General features: G+C 42.3%; 1 protein-coding gene across 4 annotated transcripts in view; it reads right to left on the bottom strand.

The window, feature by feature from the left end:
- Positions 1-915: 915 nt before the first annotated feature.
- Positions 916-17,106, bottom strand: part of syt7a (synaptotagmin VIIa) — a 78,844-nt gene continuing 62,653 nt past the window's right edge. For 3 of the 4 annotated variants that reach the window (XM_065957156.1, XM_065957155.1, XM_065957154.1), the window contains 6 exons: positions 11,189-11,291; positions 9,097-9,364; positions 6,829-6,998; positions 6,364-6,478; positions 5,576-5,775; positions 916-4,459 (listed from right to left, as the gene is read on the bottom strand). In XM_065957156.1, coding sequence (XP_065813228.1) covers positions 4,355-4,459; positions 5,576-5,775; positions 6,364-6,478; positions 6,829-6,998; positions 9,097-9,364; positions 11,189-11,291 — 961 coding nt within the window. In that variant the 3' untranslated portion in view covers positions 916-4,354. The remainder of the gene's footprint in view (positions 4,460-5,575; positions 5,776-6,363; positions 6,479-6,828; positions 6,999-9,096; positions 9,365-11,188; positions 11,292-17,106) is intronic. The other variant, XR_010666698.1, reaches the window with a different exon arrangement.

Raw genomic sequence — 17,106 nt, 5'->3', positions numbered from 1 at the left:
GAAGGTCACTGCTGAGAGATCCGGTGCCAACAACACGCAGAACGTTAGGAGGTGTGAGACAGGTGGCAGTATAATAAAAGTGGGATTTAGAAATTGCTTTCTGCTTTGTACTGTTTGGCACTGAGCTTTCCATCCACTTTAATGTTGTTGCAGTTTGGCAGTAAGAGGACAGAAGATTATGGACTACTGGTTGTTTGAAGGAGTGTGCCACTTTCTGGATACTTTGTGATGAATTTTGTGTTTCTGTGTTTCCTTAAGTGTATAGAATTAGTTGCTTGAACTCGAGTCAATCCACATCGTTTCATATTATACATTAATGCTAGGGCTGCTTTAGAATGTGTTGTAATTGCATTTATCAGTGTCACTGGCTAACTGCAAGATACTTTAATATTCATATTTGTTTTTTTAAATATTTATGATAAATATTCATATTTTTGTTTTATTTAGCAGAAGTACATCAGCGGGAGTGCTGATGTACTGAATATCAGCACGGCTATGATCCAGGAATGGACACCTGGCTGCAGTTAGGTAGACCTATAAGCGGTTTATACAGTTATAAATAAAGATTACTACCAACAGATGTGTATTTTGTGTTTTTCAGAATTTATTTCGCTCCATCAACACCAACTGTTCTGCAATTTGACATGGACTGGACTGTTGCTAAGAAATCATTTTAACAAATGTAAACTCTAAACTGTTTCAATGACTCAACACACTGTAACTACAGAAGAGAAACTTTGTATTTTGCTGAATTATCTGTAAATTCCCATCTATCATCAATCTACCATTGAAGACAGAGTCAGTTGTTTCTTGTTTTCATTGCATTTGTGATGTGTAACATGTGATGTACCAGTTTGATCATCCAAAGTGTTAGCTAATGTCAATAAGTGGTATTCAGAACATCTTGAGATATATATATATATCTTAAAGTCCCAGTGCTGTTGTACTCTAAAACAGCACTCATAGAAAGCCTCCTGTCTAATCAAAGCGCTACATTTGAATTTATGAAGCAGTCTGTGTAAGCACTCAGTGTTGTTAGTTTTAAAAGCCTAACCCTGTAGCCCTGCAGCCTCCAGTTTACCTTAGAGGATCAGCTCCATCGCACTCTGCACCACGTTACTAAAAATAACACCATATCCTCCAGTTTACAGGGTCACTGATGACTAAGCTTTGTAAACTCCTGTAGCACAGCAATTTATCACTGCCTGTGCAACATGTAATCTTGGTGAAAGGAACTGGCAGAGGTATTTTGCTGACTCATCATCTGCACACCTGCGAATTCAAACCACGATTTGTTTTTAGAGCTTCAGAAACCATCGCCTCCTAATTATTTTCCTCACTCTGACTGACGGGCCATTATCCTCATCCATCATCCTCGTGGTTACTAATGAGAGTGTCCATGTTTTGTATTATTATTAGCGAGCGTTACCTCTGCAAACAGTGAGTCGCCCCGGTCCAAGGAAGCAGATATTGCTCCTTTTAGACCACCTAATGGGAGTGTAATGTGCTGTGACACCGCAGGCAGTGGCTGTCAAAACAGTGGGCCCCGTTTTACGGCTGGCCAATTGTTCTGAAGGGTGCTGGACCGGATCAGTGCATCACAAGGAGCCAGGACCGAGTCCACACACGAAGAAGCACACTACCCGGGACACAGTGTGCTCACCAGACTGGCTCACACCGACTCCAGACGAGGACTAGCCTGGTGCAGATTAGACTAGAACTATAATCTGTCTTTTGGTGATCTGGTGATCTGGCTTCTCGAAAAAATCAAAACAAAGTAAATAAGAAAAAATGTCAAAGAATTTGCATTTGAGTTAGCATAAACTAAAGATGATGCAGTAACAGAGGCAGTGATGCTTCGACTGAAGTCCAAATAAGTGATTATATTTGCTTGCTAAGCTATTCAAATTATAAAGATGTCTCAAGGTTAAATACTCAATTAGAAGCTGCTTCACTAAAATAATTCCTGAATAGCTGACAGGATTAAGCTTCACAGGACTTTCTGAATGTAAAAAACCCAGATAGACTGACAGAGACATTAGTAGAGAACACAGAGAGAGAGAGAGAGAGAGAGTGAGTGAGTGTGAGCAGCTCTTAATGGCTGACGGTTTTCATGTTGTTGCTTTATGACTGTTTTATTTATGTTACAGAAATATTAGTCTACCAGCTACCAGAACACTGTGGTGCTCTTAAGCTCTCAGTGTAGAGCTAATGTCTAATCTGCTTCTACAGTATCTCATAGCAGCAAATCAAAACATCGTCTAATATCACACCCAGCATCAGAAATATACGGCCATTCGTAGTTTCAGGAAAAGTCTTATCTTTTTTTTTCTCCTTTCAATTTTCTTACTGTTAAGCATCACAGACTCATGATCCAGGCGCACATTGTGCAGCAGCATTGATGTGATGTCCGGCCTCTCTATGTGATGATCACACAAGCCTGATCTCTCAATCCTCGCCTGACATTTCAGACACTAACAGCCTGCCGCAGGGAGTCTGGTAGCCGACACACACTCACGTGCTCCAACACTCACATACTCTCACACGGAAACGTACACAGGTACGTCGAGGACAAACAGAGGCACGAAAAGAGGAGGATGAGAGCCCTACACCCGTCCTCTGTGCCCTCCACTTCATCTCCAAACCCTGAAATCACAGAGCGAATGTCTCCTCTCCCCAACAGCTGCTCACCCTTTCAGACTCTCCTCCCTTAATTTTCACCAGAACTGTAATCATCATCAAAAATATCATCAGCGTTATTATTGTTATTACATTTTAAAAAAGTGCAGAGAGAACTTCCCCGTGCCCTCGTTCAGAAGGCAGGGCAGTAAAGGAGGATGGGGAAACAATGGCAGTAAGAAGAGCAAGAAGAGATGAGAAAGAGAAAAGAGAAGAGGATTTCTGCCTAGTCTGGATTCCGTTGCCCCTGGAAAACATGCACGCATACACACAAACACACACCCACACAGGCGCACATTTATGCAGCACACCATACAGTCCAAACTGGAGAAGATCGATCCCCATCAGCACAAAACAAGAGCACAGGGCAGAACAAAGGATCTGAAGCATCGATAAACATACAGAAGTGTGCATGTGCACAAACAACACACACCATTTGCTTCTGTTTTTTTTTTTATCTTAACATTGGAAGAAGATTTTAAATTGGTTTCCTCAGTTGGTGATGCTGTGAAAAATGACATCATCGATCAGAGGGGATTTGTTTGTCATGTTCCTCTTTTTCTTTTTTTTTTTCATCTTCTTTTTTCTCTCTCCGTGTCAGGGCTTTATGTCTGGAAAAATCAGGAGCGATCCTTTTCCCAAGTTTGTAGTGTTCCCAGCTTTCCCAGCTTTGGAAAGTTCAGTTAGATGTTTCTTTAATTTTTTTTAATCTCTATTTTTGTTGGAGCTACAGCACAGCACCCACAGCACACAGACGACAAGGGGGGGCACAGGAAAAGAGTCCAGAGAGCGAGCGAGGGGGAATCCACTAATATTGTGCCAGAAGAAGAGAAAGAGGGAACAATAAGGGGGGGGGGGGAGATAAAGAAGGGTCTAGAGAAGAAAAAAGAGGAGGGAGAGAAGAGACAGCAGTATCAACAACTCCATCTTGAGTTCAGCTGGTTTCACACACCAGGTATTGATTGCTTTCGACAACTTCAGCCTGAACATTAAACCACTTTTGAGTAAAAGAAGGAAGGATTGAAATTTGAGAGGGCTATCGTACACTTCAGACGGATGACGAGGAGGAGAAGACAAATGAGGAGACAGAGAGGAAGGAACCAGCAGACAAGCTATGAATAACATACTGTATACGACTTTTTGTATAGGGGGACTTCTGCCAATCTCTACGCCTAATATATTCATATGTATATGTACATATAGTACATACTGTATAGTATTGTGTACCTGGAATAGTCATACAATAAGAATATACGAGATTAGACCACTACTTAAGATTCTCTGTGATCCCATGGGACTGGCACCGTAAATGGGTCAGGGGCTGCAGTGCAGTTCAGAATCAAGGGGCCGAAAAAGAAACTGAAAATCAGACCTCCACAGGCAAAGTGCATAAGGAAAGACAGACACACAGACAGTCAGAAACAGGGGGACCATTGGCAAAGTGGTGGGACGCAGAAATTAAGACACGTTTGTATGACGAGGAGGAAACAGAAGAGTTTGAAAGAAAACCACAAGAGTTTAAAGGTTTAAGAGAGCAGATGGCTAATTGTACCCGTGTTTCGCAGCCTGGCAGCAAGTCAGTCTTGTGCATAAGGACGGGAGTTGGAGGAGGAGGCAAGGGAGGAGGGGGAGTAGGAGATGGGGAAGGGGCCATGGAGGAAGCTGGGCAGTGCGATCAGGCCTTGAGAGCGTGCCACTGGGCCACGTTAGTACGCGGTCGAGCGAGCATGTCTTTCCAGTGCTTCACCTCCCCTGGCCCACTCTTCCACGATAGGTAGATCTGAGAGGTGGGGGGAGAGAAAAAGTGAGGAAAGATCATTCAGATATGTTGATATAGTTATGTACTTTACAGCTTTATTCAGAAAAGAAACCACTTTTTTTTTTCTGAAAACGGTCAAAATGTCCGAGCAATATTTGACGTGGTACACAGGAGGGAGCAGGGGAATGCGTTAAAAAGGTGATTAAATGAAAGCGTTCTCGCACACGCTGCATAACGAATGGATTTTAAAACATATTTTTCCATTGAAACCTTAATCAATGAAGCCTATTTGTTGGCCGGGAGCACTAACTCCCTCGAGCACGGTTGCCTGGAAACTGCTCCAAGTCAAGAAATAGTCCAGCACATAACCTTCCAAAAAAACGGAAAACTGTCTCTTACACACTTCTGACATCGAGCAGTTTAACAAACAAGGTAAAACGGGTTAATTAAGTGGACTTTGAGGTGCTCGAACCAGGATTCAGTAGATCCTTTGAGGCGCCATTACGACTCTCCGCCTTTATTACTGTATAGAATTTGTGTCCCAGTGTGTGATTTCACAGTCATGTTACAGCATTGCAGAAGCACAAGGTATGAAGAAAAAGCCAGACACACACTCGCACACGCACACGCACACACACACACACACACACACACACACACACACACACACAGACACAGACACACACAGGTGGGATGACGTGATCTCACCATCACACCTCTTTGGCGTTACATTGAAGGTGAGACTGTACATGGGCGTAATATCTGCCTTCAACCGGATTGAAAAGGGCTAGTGTTTATGCTAAGCTAAGCTAAGCTAACAGTCCGCTGGCCCTATCTGAATGTGCCTCATCAGACAGGAGAACAGCATCAATCCTCTGACGCTACTCATTCCATTAAGCAAATTGGTGTTTTCCAAATATAACAAACTATTCTTCAGGATCCCTTAACAGAAAATCTTTCCAGTGTTGTTTCTGTTCCCAAATTTGTATAAAATGTGTTTGATGCAGAAGGTTATTCTTGTCATTTTTGTCATTGTGGTTCCTTTACTCATTATCAGACTCGACAACAGCATATTCACGTAAAAAAGGAAGCTGCAGAGTCTTCTATGATGAGCTCAAAGAGAATGTGAAGCTTTACCTTTCCTATAACGTCGTTGCGGCTGAGCCTGTCCTTGTCCATGACAGTGATGATGATTGTGGTCTCCCTCAGCACATGGGCGGGCACTTCGAAGGGGAAAGACTCGTTGAAAATGGGGTTCAGACAGCGCTTCATCGTTACTGTCTTCTTCTTCTCTACACGCTTGTCCTTGTGCATCAGCCACACCTTCACATATGGATCTGCAATGTGGGCGCAAAAGAAACAGCAGTTTACATGAGAGCCAGGATCAAGATGCCCACGGTGGGTCAGGTTCCCAATTACCCTCTTAATTGTCAAAGTCAGGGAAGGCAGCAGGGAAGCAAATACCTAGTTTGAGCTCAAGGTCAACTCATCCCCTGAGCTAGGAAACATACAAATGAGGAAGTATTTATGGAAATAGGGCCTGGGATTTGTACCACCAATTCTGGAGCATTAGCATATTCTGTAATGCTAACAGACACTGCTAATACTACTGCATTTTTACAAAATAATCCACAGGAAGCGTCTAACAGTGGGATCTGATACTTGTACAAACCAGCATCAGACTGAGCTGATACAGATTTGTCCGACAGCCTGAAGATCCTCATAGATATACAGGAAGAAGGAGAGAAAGGGAAAGGAGGAGTTGCTGGAGGTAATGTCACCTTGCTGCCAAAGCTATGGGTCAGTCAGTTTGCCAACATGTGGACGGGGAGCTGTTTGTGAAGCCGCAGAGCTTCCAATGTCATCAGACTGATGAGCGAGGGTCAGAAACAGAGAAGACTAAACAAACAAGGAAGATTCTCCACCTGAGGTGCCCCCGATATCCATGGCTTTGAGATTGCGCGCTTTAATGATGTTCACAGTGATGGTGTTGGCAGTTGGATTATAGCAGAGAGACAGCAGCAGGTCTCCTCTTCTCCCCTGAGGAACGCACACATAAGCACACACGGACACACAATAGAGTGTGAATCACCCAGACTAAGATCACATTTCATCAGGGAATAACAAACTCCAGATTACTCACTAGCTTATTGTGTAATCTTACAACACTGCCCTCTCTGCTCTAACTCCGTGTGTCAAACACAGACGGTGCAGTGACCTGGCTGGCTAGCCGGAGCCCGATGCTCTTTCTAATTTGATGTCAATCAAGCACACGTTTTAAAAAAGAAGTCAACATCCCTCTTGTTTGGATAAAACTCTATTAACAACATGTGAATGAAAACATTGGGTTGGTCATCGCTTGGGCAGACGGCCATCCCTCCCTCTCTTACACTTCCATCACTGCAGGGCTTGAGCTCCTTCCAGAAGGTCTTTATCTGGCCCAATTCCACCTTGTTAAGGGGGATTGACACCTCTCCAATGGGGTCATTCCTGCTGAAGCGGTCGTAGTCCAACACCTGAAGGTAGAGAGTGCGCTCTCTCACCTTCTCGTAAGGGAAGCCTGAACACAGACAGAGAAGCAGGGAGGGAAGAGTTAGAGACCGTGAAAAAACATGTTCTTCACAGAACAGAGAGGGCAGTTTATTCTGCACCATGCTAACAGGGATCAATTTGGCAAAGGGCTAAGTGCATTTAGAAAACAGCAGGACCAGCCAGTTCTCTCTCTAATGACTCCAGTCATTAGGCAATGCTCCCTATTTCATTCATTTGTTAAGCCCACTAGTTATTATCCTAATTTCAAAGCTTTTGAACATAATGTGTTTCTTTACAATAGCAAGTTTTTCAAGCGCAATGGTTCTTATGAAACAAATTCGTATCTAAAATAAGTATGCACTGCACTGCGATGAACAGCTGTACTTTGAAGAGCTGGAGGATATTATCTATTTCATGCAGCGCCTGTTTTTGAAATAGACATTTTACCAATGCAAAAATATTGTTCAATTTTCACACCTTGAGTTTACATTTTCACACAACTCCCAAAATGCTTTTATGTATCATGAATACTCAATGGAACAAACTTCATGTTACCGTTGGAATTTAAGGGACAGTGTGATATTTTTGAAAATTTAGTCTAGATCTAGTGCTCATCTTTTATCTGCCTTAGAGTGTAAAATATATATGGTTAACTCAAAATTAGCAAAATGACTTCAAGCAGAGGAAAACAGCTAGCCTGGCTGCACATTTTTTTCTTTGTTTGTACAAATTAAACAAATATATTATGCCTTAATTAGTCAGTTTGGAAATGCTGGTGGGCAGAGTGTTTTCCTTTGGACAGTGCGAGGCGAGCTGCTTTCCTGATTGGTAAGCAAAGCAGCTCCTGGCTGTAGCATCATATTTAACATATAAGATGTGAGAGTAGTATTAGTGTTTTCATCCAACACTCGGTGACAAAAAACTTCCCTAATTGTTTATCTATTACTTAAAGAGGACATATCATCCCCCTTCTCCACCTTTTCAAACAGTCCTGTGGTCTAAATGAAACACCTGTGCTGTTCTTTGGTCAAAATATGACATGAATCAAGCACCAGAGGAGGTTTGTGACCCTGTATAAACCAGCTCTCTCAGAGCGCTCCGTATTGGTGTGTGTGTCTCTTTAAATGTGGATTTTTCATAATATGTCCCGTTTAAAGCATAATAAACAGCTATGCTAAAGTGTAAAAAAAAAAAAAAAAAAAAAAAGACCTAAAAAACACTTTTCTCTATCAGCTTCTTGAAATCTATGATGTGGTCTATATGAAAGCAAAGCTATTTGTCTCTGAAAAGTTTAGCAAGTTTCACTACATGCGTTTCTGTTTTTGTCTATTCTCACTGTTATGATTAAGTTTGGTGGAAATGGGGATTGATTTCAACTGATGCAACTAAGGATGTGGGCCATTTGGTTGACTAAACAATTAAACGTCATCACCGTCTAAACCGACAATGCATTTAAATATAGTGTCTAAGTGTAACGCCGCCACCCACCCCTCGCCGGGCTAGGCTTAGGGCTCCAGTTAACAGGCCTGCTCTCCTCACTCTACTGCCTGGATTTAAACAAGCACAATGGACAGATGGTATCTCGTAAGAGCAGTACAGTTTGGCAGGGCGGAGAAATGTGGACATTAACCTTAAGGTTAACCTTAACCTGATAAGGACTAGACTGGTTGATGGTGTTAGTGTTACTAATGTACTGTAAGCCACACTTGGCAAACAAATCTGACTTTGATTACCCACAGACACTTTGATCCGGATCAGTCTGGAAAGACCACACAGCTCATCATGACACTGACTGCACGAAATATATCTTGTTTTCTTACCTTAAGACAAGTCCACCTGTCTAAATTTAAATTTCCGGTTGTTCGACTGGACAACCATACGTCATAATATAGCAGTTTGACAGAGTTTTTATTGTTTGACTCTTGATTAATAAAAATGAAATATCAAGTACCTATTGAATGGTTTTTTTTGGCCTTTTGCCTTTATCAAATAGAACAGCCGAAGAGAGACAGGAAATGTGCGGAGGAGAGGGTAGGGGATGACATGCGGAAAGAAGGGCCGAGGTTGGATTGAAACTCACAGCCGCTGCAAGAAAAAGCAAGTTTCTGATAGAAAATGAAACAGACCCTCAAACAGGAAGGTTTCGTTCCAGTGGGGGTTGAGGTTCTTCCTCTTGACCTTGGTCTCAAGCTTGTGCTTCTTGTCAGGCAGCAGGTAGATCTTGACGAAAGGGTCCGAGGTGCCGGAGAAGTCCTTGGCTGGGAGCTCCTGGCCCCTGAGAAGCTTTACGGTGAGGGTCGTGTTCTGGAAGCTGTAGCCTATGCTGAACTGGATCCGCCCGAGCTTCTCACTGATAGGCCCTTCGCCGTCGTCATCCTCGGAACCTGGAGACAGCTGCGGGGTCACAAATATGGCCGGTATTTATAAACACATGCAAGAGCAGCCATTCACAGAAAAAAAGTTGAGTTCAAGGGCACACACTTTCCCCATCACATGCACACAGACCGTGACAGAGAGAAGCTGTGAGGGGAGGAGACTTTAGGGCTGCATATCTATCACAGGGAACTGAAGCAGCTGCTTAAAGGCAGAGATTGGTCTGACATTAAGAACACTCAAGAGTTTATTTCCGTTTTAATGTTCTTAAGAGGCAGGAGGTGCTCAGATTGAAGATAGAGCAGCTTTAGACCACCCATTCTCTCTCACAGCCTCTACGACTGCTTTATCACCGCAGTGCATTAAAAGGCCACTATCTGATAGAAAGCAGCTGAAAGTGAAAAGGATCGAGCAAGAGGCAAATACAGTGTAAGAGAGAGATGCGCATGAAGGGAAAGGAGAGAATGTAAGCACAGCTCAAGGTTGGTTGTGTGCTTCCAGCTGCATTTGTGCTTGTTTCTTTTTCTCCACATGGCTCTTCATTCTGTCTCTGTACTTCATTATTCTTTCAAGAACTATTGCATGGATTGTAGTGAAGCGTCAAGGCTAGTTTGTGCAACATCCTCCATGCAAACACTCTCTCACCTGACATAGTTATTTCATTGCTTTAGGGAAGAGCTTCAGTTTTCAAAGTGACAAACACTCACTCCGCTTTGTCAATATGGGTTTTGGAAGTGACACGCAGAGCAGTTGTGAAATATTCCAAGTCTCATTTATCAAACAGTGTGAGTCACCTTGGATGGCTCGTCTCGCTTGATTGTCACTGTGGGAACTGCCTGTGCTTTCTTTTTTTTTCTTCGTTCTATTATGAATCTTTTTATTACCATATACAGAATCCAGCTTGGCTCTAGCATTGAGGATGACTCTGCAGTACTAATCCTACCTGGTGACAAAATATTTTCCCATGTAGAATGTGGTTAAAAATTGATTGGAGCGGCAGGAGCTCAGTCCGTAGTGACCTGGGCGCGAGGGTCGCTGGTTCTATTCCTGGACTAGCCTGGAGCCAGCTCACTTCCCCAGTACTGCAACCCCAAAACTGCTCGGGAGCTCTTTCACATGCAGCCCCCATTATCGTGACATCTCTCCGTTATTGCATGTCCATAGAGTCCTCTTTGTGCATGTGCGTGTCTCATGTTCAAAAACAATGAGTGTAGAAAAGTATAAACTTAATTTCCCCTCAGGTTTATAATAAAGTAAGCCTCTTATTTAGACCAATAAATTAATTCAATGAACATTTCAATCAGCAGTCATTAAACATCTGCACTTCTGTTTGAGTACTGCTTGTGCCAGCTCGCACCATGAGGGGATCTACCTAATGGCCCTATGGGTGCAAATTTGTTTTATTTTGTCTTAAAATGTTGACTCTAAAAATGTAGCCTCAGCTGATATTTTTTGTTAACTCTTATTATTGTTTGTAAAAAATCAAAAGTGCAGTGCTGTTTCTGTAGACCTGTACTGTGGGGGTTGCCAGGGCAGGCTTACTCATCTGCAGACAGATATAGCACTGAACAAATATGCAGTTTCAATAAAATCCGCAAAGATCAACAGTGCCAGCTTGTCTTAGTTTTAAAGACTTGAACCTTTGGTAGGAATCAGTTACCTGTAAGCTGCCAGAGATATTGAGGTATGGGAATCAGGAATTAAGAGACAGACTAAAACATTTTGCCGGGATATGTTTACAATAATAGGCCATAAGATGAAACTCATTTTAAAGTAATTTAAATGAGAGAGCAAATGGTGGAGAGGGTGGATAGGTAACAGAAGACGTATGTGTGAGATTCTTACCATCACCATGTCTCCAGTGAGAGAGTTGGCTAAGTCAGTCACTGAGGAGTGGCCGTCAGCATCAGGAGGCTGACCCTTGGGGCTGTTAGCTGGCTTGTTGCCCCTGTAACAAAAAAAACAGTTTGAGCTGGAGGAAAAAAGTGGCACAGACATGTGCTGAAGAGCTAAATCGTCTCCGGAAAGAGAGAATGTCTGAGCTCTCAGGGAGTCCAACCTCCGCCTGTTTTGCACTTGAAGCCGCCTATCTGAAACGACCAATCGAGTCCAAGTTTTTCCTCGGATAGATATCCCTTCAAACGGGATTGTGCTTTCTCTAACTATCATGAGCGAAGCCAAATGAAATCTGCCAGAAATTCCACAGATTAATGGCAGGCGCTAGAACTGAGGACATTTGATGTGGTGAGTTGTGTTTGATGAAACTTGGAACCTGGGATGACTATACATATGTCAAGGGTGGCAAAGATCCAAATCTCTAACAAGAAAGTTATCTCAACCAAATAAACACACATTTTCAAAGAAAACACAAATAAAACAGCTAATTTTAAATTCATAGAAGCTACTGAATTATCTTCATGATGAACTCATAATCCCTCTAAAGACATAAACGAGACACACATATATAATGACATGTATAGCAACAAAACATCAGTATATACACATTAGACAGACATGTATAGCAACATGTAGAGGACCAGATGTTTAAGGAAGCAGATGTTGTGTTTGTGTGTTTTAAATCTCTCAGTTAATCAGTATCTGTATCAACACACACAAAATGAAATATAAACAAAAAAAAGGGTCTCCCATGGCAGAGCTGGTTCTTAGGTATAAATGTTAATAGATGTTAATTTTGTTATGAGGATAAGGTTAAAGTAAGACAACATTTTGGGAGGAAAAAACCTCTATGTTCATACATCATGAGAAGAAGAAGAAGAGTCACAAAGTGTAAAGAAAAAAAATAATCACAGCAAAGGAAGACGAAAAGGAATACATTCAATGAAAGAAAAGAAAAAAGTGTGAGAAAAGATAGAACAGGAAACAGGAAACAGGAAAAGAAAAAGAGCAAAATGTGAAAGACCTGGCAAGTTTAATGTGAGACATTGGACACAAATCACTCCATAGATGACTGGTCAAGGCACATGGAGCAGCTGAACACAGAAACACTGTTAGGCAATCAACAAACAGTACGTAGAGAAGAAAAACACAAACAGGAACACAGAGAAAAGAAATGAGCAGACACAGAGAGGATGCTCAAGTTGGACACACACACACACACACACACACACACACACACACACACACACACACACAGAACACATAAAAATACAAATACAAACACACACACACACACACACACACACACACACACACACACTGGACAGAAATCATAAAGACAGGAGATAAGATAAAAGGCTCAACAAGGAATGTAAGAAATAGAAAAGCAAGCTGAAAATTATTTATCTGTATAAGAAGAGATAGTAAGTATTAATAGCATGAACAGTGAGGTTACGGAAAAAACAAACCCAAAACCAAACAGAAAGTGAGATTGTTACAAACACCGGCACATTAGAGAGAAAGAAAAAAAAACAGAGCTGCAAGAGAAGATAGGGAATGAAGGAAGGAAAGCCTGGGAACACAAGAAAGGCTTAGTTTGGTCAGTCTGATAAGTATCAAAGAATAAGAGAAAAATAAAAAAATAAAAGAGCTATGCACACACAATATTTCTAACAAGAGACAAAGGAGCAAACATGCTGAAGGGAGAAAAAGAGCACAGAGAAGAAAAGGAAAAGACAATAAATACAATTCACCAGGAAAAAGGAGAGCAAGAACCATGTCTTTACGTGGAGAGCTCAAATAAACAATAGACGAGATATTAAATGAAGAGGAAGGTATACCATACAAAAACATAGTATTATTGAAAACAACAAAAAGGACAAATAGAAGAACATAGGAAGAGCACATTTAGAGTGTTACAAAAGAGGGCGTTGGTAGAAATGGAGAACAAATTATAGAGGTATAACTTTTAATCTAACCTGATTTTCCAACCTTTAAGCAACACTCTAAAAGTGTGGAACAGGGTCACAAGCGCCAAAGCACAAACTGGCATTGGCTACATGTGCATATGCAGTATATGCAAGTAGTGGTCACTCAGAGAGTGAAGGCAATGCCTTGGACAGGCAGGAAACAAGGAGCCCATAGAAAGTCTGTCTGTCTGGCCAGCATTCTCTGTCAAACTTTTTCACCGAGAGAATGTGTGTTTCATTGGTCGGTTTGTGAATTGCAAATCCGGATGAGAATTGATGCTGAATGCAATAATGTGTACATTTTTGCAGAAGACAAGGACAGAACTAGGGGGTAGGGGGGTGGGGGATATTCTGACAAATAGACAGACAGAAAAAGCAAGCAAACAAGACAAGCAAACAGACAATCACTTCAACCAGCAAAGGAACCAGAGCGAGACGGGGGGGAAGGAGGGATGTTAACCACTTTCATGGAAGAGGAAAGGAATATTCATCAATTGGTGTTAGTTGTATTAGTTGCCAAGGGAGGTAATTGCATTTTCAGGGGGCATGTTAATTTATTTATTTCTCTAAACTGCAGGCAACGAGTCTGAGAGGCGAGGAAAAGGGCTGGGTAAAACACTAAACCAAGATCTGAGGATCTGCTCAAAAGTGCTCTAAAGCAAGGAGAGAGACTTAGGGTTTGAAGTAAAGCGAGGCACCTCCCTCCTCCTCCACCTCCCAACTATTGATGGGGGAGTGTAGGCTTCAATTATTCATTCTCTTCATGCTTCATTCAGGGGTTCAGTGCATTCTCAGGTGAGAGCTACCAAAGCCAGGGGAAAGGCCTTTTCTACCAGTCCTGCTCGAAAGCACTTGGGACGGTCCTCTGCTTCAGCGCTGCCTCCAGGCTGTTTAAACCAAGCGGCTGGGGCTGCAGAAAATAAGATTATTCCTACACATTAAACAGTTGAAAATAAAAATTGGCTTCAGTTTGTATAATATTCAAAAAGGCATTAGAAATTGTTGCAGAAGGAACTGTTACATCTGATGCTTCACTGTTGGGGTTTTAAACCTGCAGTTGTCTACAGTATCCAGTGGGGGGCAGAGTGAACTCTAGTTCAGATCAGACTCTCCCACAGCTAAGGCACAGAAAGTGGGCTGTTGGCATAGCAACGGCTCTAGAAACACAAGACCATACATATCGGGGTTTTAGTTGTGTTTGACAAGGGGTTGTTGGGAGTGGTGGCAAGGGGATGGCTGCGTTTAAAAGGGGGTGCAGAAAACAGGCAAACACACTGAGACCAAAAAAAAAAAAAAAAAAAAAGGTTTAGGATATATGACAGGTACGGGTGAGAGCCTCGCAGACACACACATTCACATGAACACACATATGGAGGCAGGCGGGGCCACTTAGGGTTTCACCGTCCTGTGATACTATCCTGTTTTTGTTACCTGACCGTGGGCCAGCAGCTTGAAGAGAGGGGTAGGGGGGGAAAGACACTCCACTTCTAGGCTGGAGAGAGACGCGAGAAAGAAAGCCCAACCCAGCTCCTCCCCTCTTTTTTTTTTTTTTTTTTTTTCATTTTCATCCCCACCCCTCTGCAAACATGTCACACTCAAGCAAACACGTTCGCCTGAGACCATGAGGTAATGTATTTCAATGTCTATGCTCAATATCATAGCCGCCCACAATATCCATCATTTGTCAGGGGCCACAACACACTTCTCAGCATCATACACAGTCCACAGCAGTGAAGCAAGACACTGCTTACATAACTCACCATCCACATGAAACACATGATCGTTCACACTTGAGTCAGCCAGTCGTCCCTGCTGCTTCACTTCTCGAGCTACCACCGAAAACACTGCTGCGACGTATAAATATGGATGCTCTCACTGTTAACTAATTGCTTCCTGCAAGTTGGAACTGGAAATGAGTCTAAAATAGCATCGTTTACTGAAATCTCATTTCAGGAAGAGGCAACAAGGGAGGTGCTAAATGCTGCCTTCTGTGTTTCTGCCTCTTTTTTTTTTTCACTCAACTCCAAATGGAAACCAGAAAACCACAAGACAATTGAGCCTGTGCCAAATGTTGATCTTTATAAGTACTGTTTTATGTCTACTTTATTGGAAGCTGTACTTCAGATGTTTTTTAACACGCTGTTGTTTACTTGGATGACCAGCCAATGCCCTTTTGACTACAATACAGTAAAGCATTGCAAACCTGATTACTTTTCAAACCAAAGATAAGCTTATCATATCTATTACCTCTCCTTACGGACTCCCAATCCTCTCTGAATTAACCACCCATGGGTCCAAGTGCCACTTTATCAGCTATCCTATGCTTCTGGAGAATTTCAGCCCAAAAAAATGTGAAAAGTCCATTAACACTCCAAACATGAGTCTACAAAATGTTCTGTATACAAAGATTTCCTCTGCAGTCGAGACTGGTGCAGATGTACCACCTGTTCTGAAGCAGGACACAGGAGGCCCAGGTTAATGCTCCAAAACACTCCTCTCACGTACCCTCATCCTTCCATTTTCATGCACGGGGTGAGCATGATGCCAGCATGTATGTGCTGGCTAGAGTGCTGCCTGCAGCACTGCATAACGCATGGCTGTGCAGAGAAGCATAAGTGCTCTCTCCTACGACTCTCAGGGAAGAAAGATGGATTGTACCCTGAATTTTCATCTTTCTGTGACATATGGATAGATAGATGGATGGATGGTTGTTTGAAAGAGCTCTCCTCCTCCTGCTCTCTTTGTGACTCCTTTTTTTTTTTTTTTTACCTCCTGCCTTAGTGCTATCTGCTTTCCCTCTCTCTTAACTCAATGCATCTCAACAATCCCCGGTGATGTCTGGAGGAGAACGGTGGCCACAGGGATCTGAAGCCTCAGGGACCGCCTGATCCAGAGTCCCCTGAAGACTCTGCTGATTAGTCAGGCCTGTAAAGCTGCTGTCACAGGAGGAGCACTGTGTCAGACTAGCAAAGCACAGAATAATCAATTTACATGTTTGTGTACAAACACTAGCGCATCGGGAACAATTATATCAGCATTTTTCTATACATATCAGAGAAAACAAAACCTGAAATTCACGCTATACCACAATTACATGACCTCAGAATGACCTCACATTACATTAGCCCAAATGACAGACTGTGTACAGTAAATGGCCTCAGCACACATCCTCCACCACATTAAGATTGAACTCCTCCCACTCCCGCTAATGTGGTTAGAGCATGAAACACGGTCATGACATTAAATAAACAAACATTTGTATTCATTTAGGTAAGGTCATACTCGCCACACGCTCTTCGTCATTTATGTCAATTTAATCACTGTAATAAGCTAATAAATTATAAAGCAATATAAGATATAGCCCACTTGGCAATTAACAGAAAGTAAGAGAGCCATGAAGCACTTTACGTCTTGGAGGCACAGAATATACATCTATATTTATCGATACCTGCAACATGTATTCTGGAACTAGAAATAACTCTGCTGGCTTACACAAAATGATGTAACATGCATGGATGAATAATTGAAAGACCACAGGCAAGTGGATTGAATGTTAATGTAGCACAAGGATAAATCCTGCCTCCTCTGTTCTGAACGTGCCTCTTCATTGGGCGCCAAGCCCGCTGCTCAGAGCGAGCTCTAGATCCAACACTCTTGGGGATTGTGGCTTCTCTTTATAGCAGCACTCGAGGAGAACCTACAGTATAGGTTCACTGACTCGCAACTGAATTGTTTGAGTGAAGCCCAATGAGGCAGTAAGAAAAGACTATTACAGCCTAATTAAGCTTTTTAAGATCCACTGCTTATGGATGCATGAGACAGAAACATCTCAGTATGTGTGGCCCCAGAATCAAACAACACACAATTTTGTAATCCAATTCGAGCTTTCCTGCTCTT

This window comes from Labrus bergylta, chromosome 7 (assembly GCF_963930695.1).
Source record: "Labrus bergylta chromosome 7, fLabBer1.1, whole genome shotgun sequence".
Classification (NCBI taxonomy): domain Eukaryota; kingdom Metazoa; phylum Chordata; class Actinopteri; order Labriformes; family Labridae; genus Labrus; species Labrus bergylta.
Note: the sequence above shows the minus strand (reverse complement) of the source record. Positions and strands in the feature narration are given on the sequence as shown.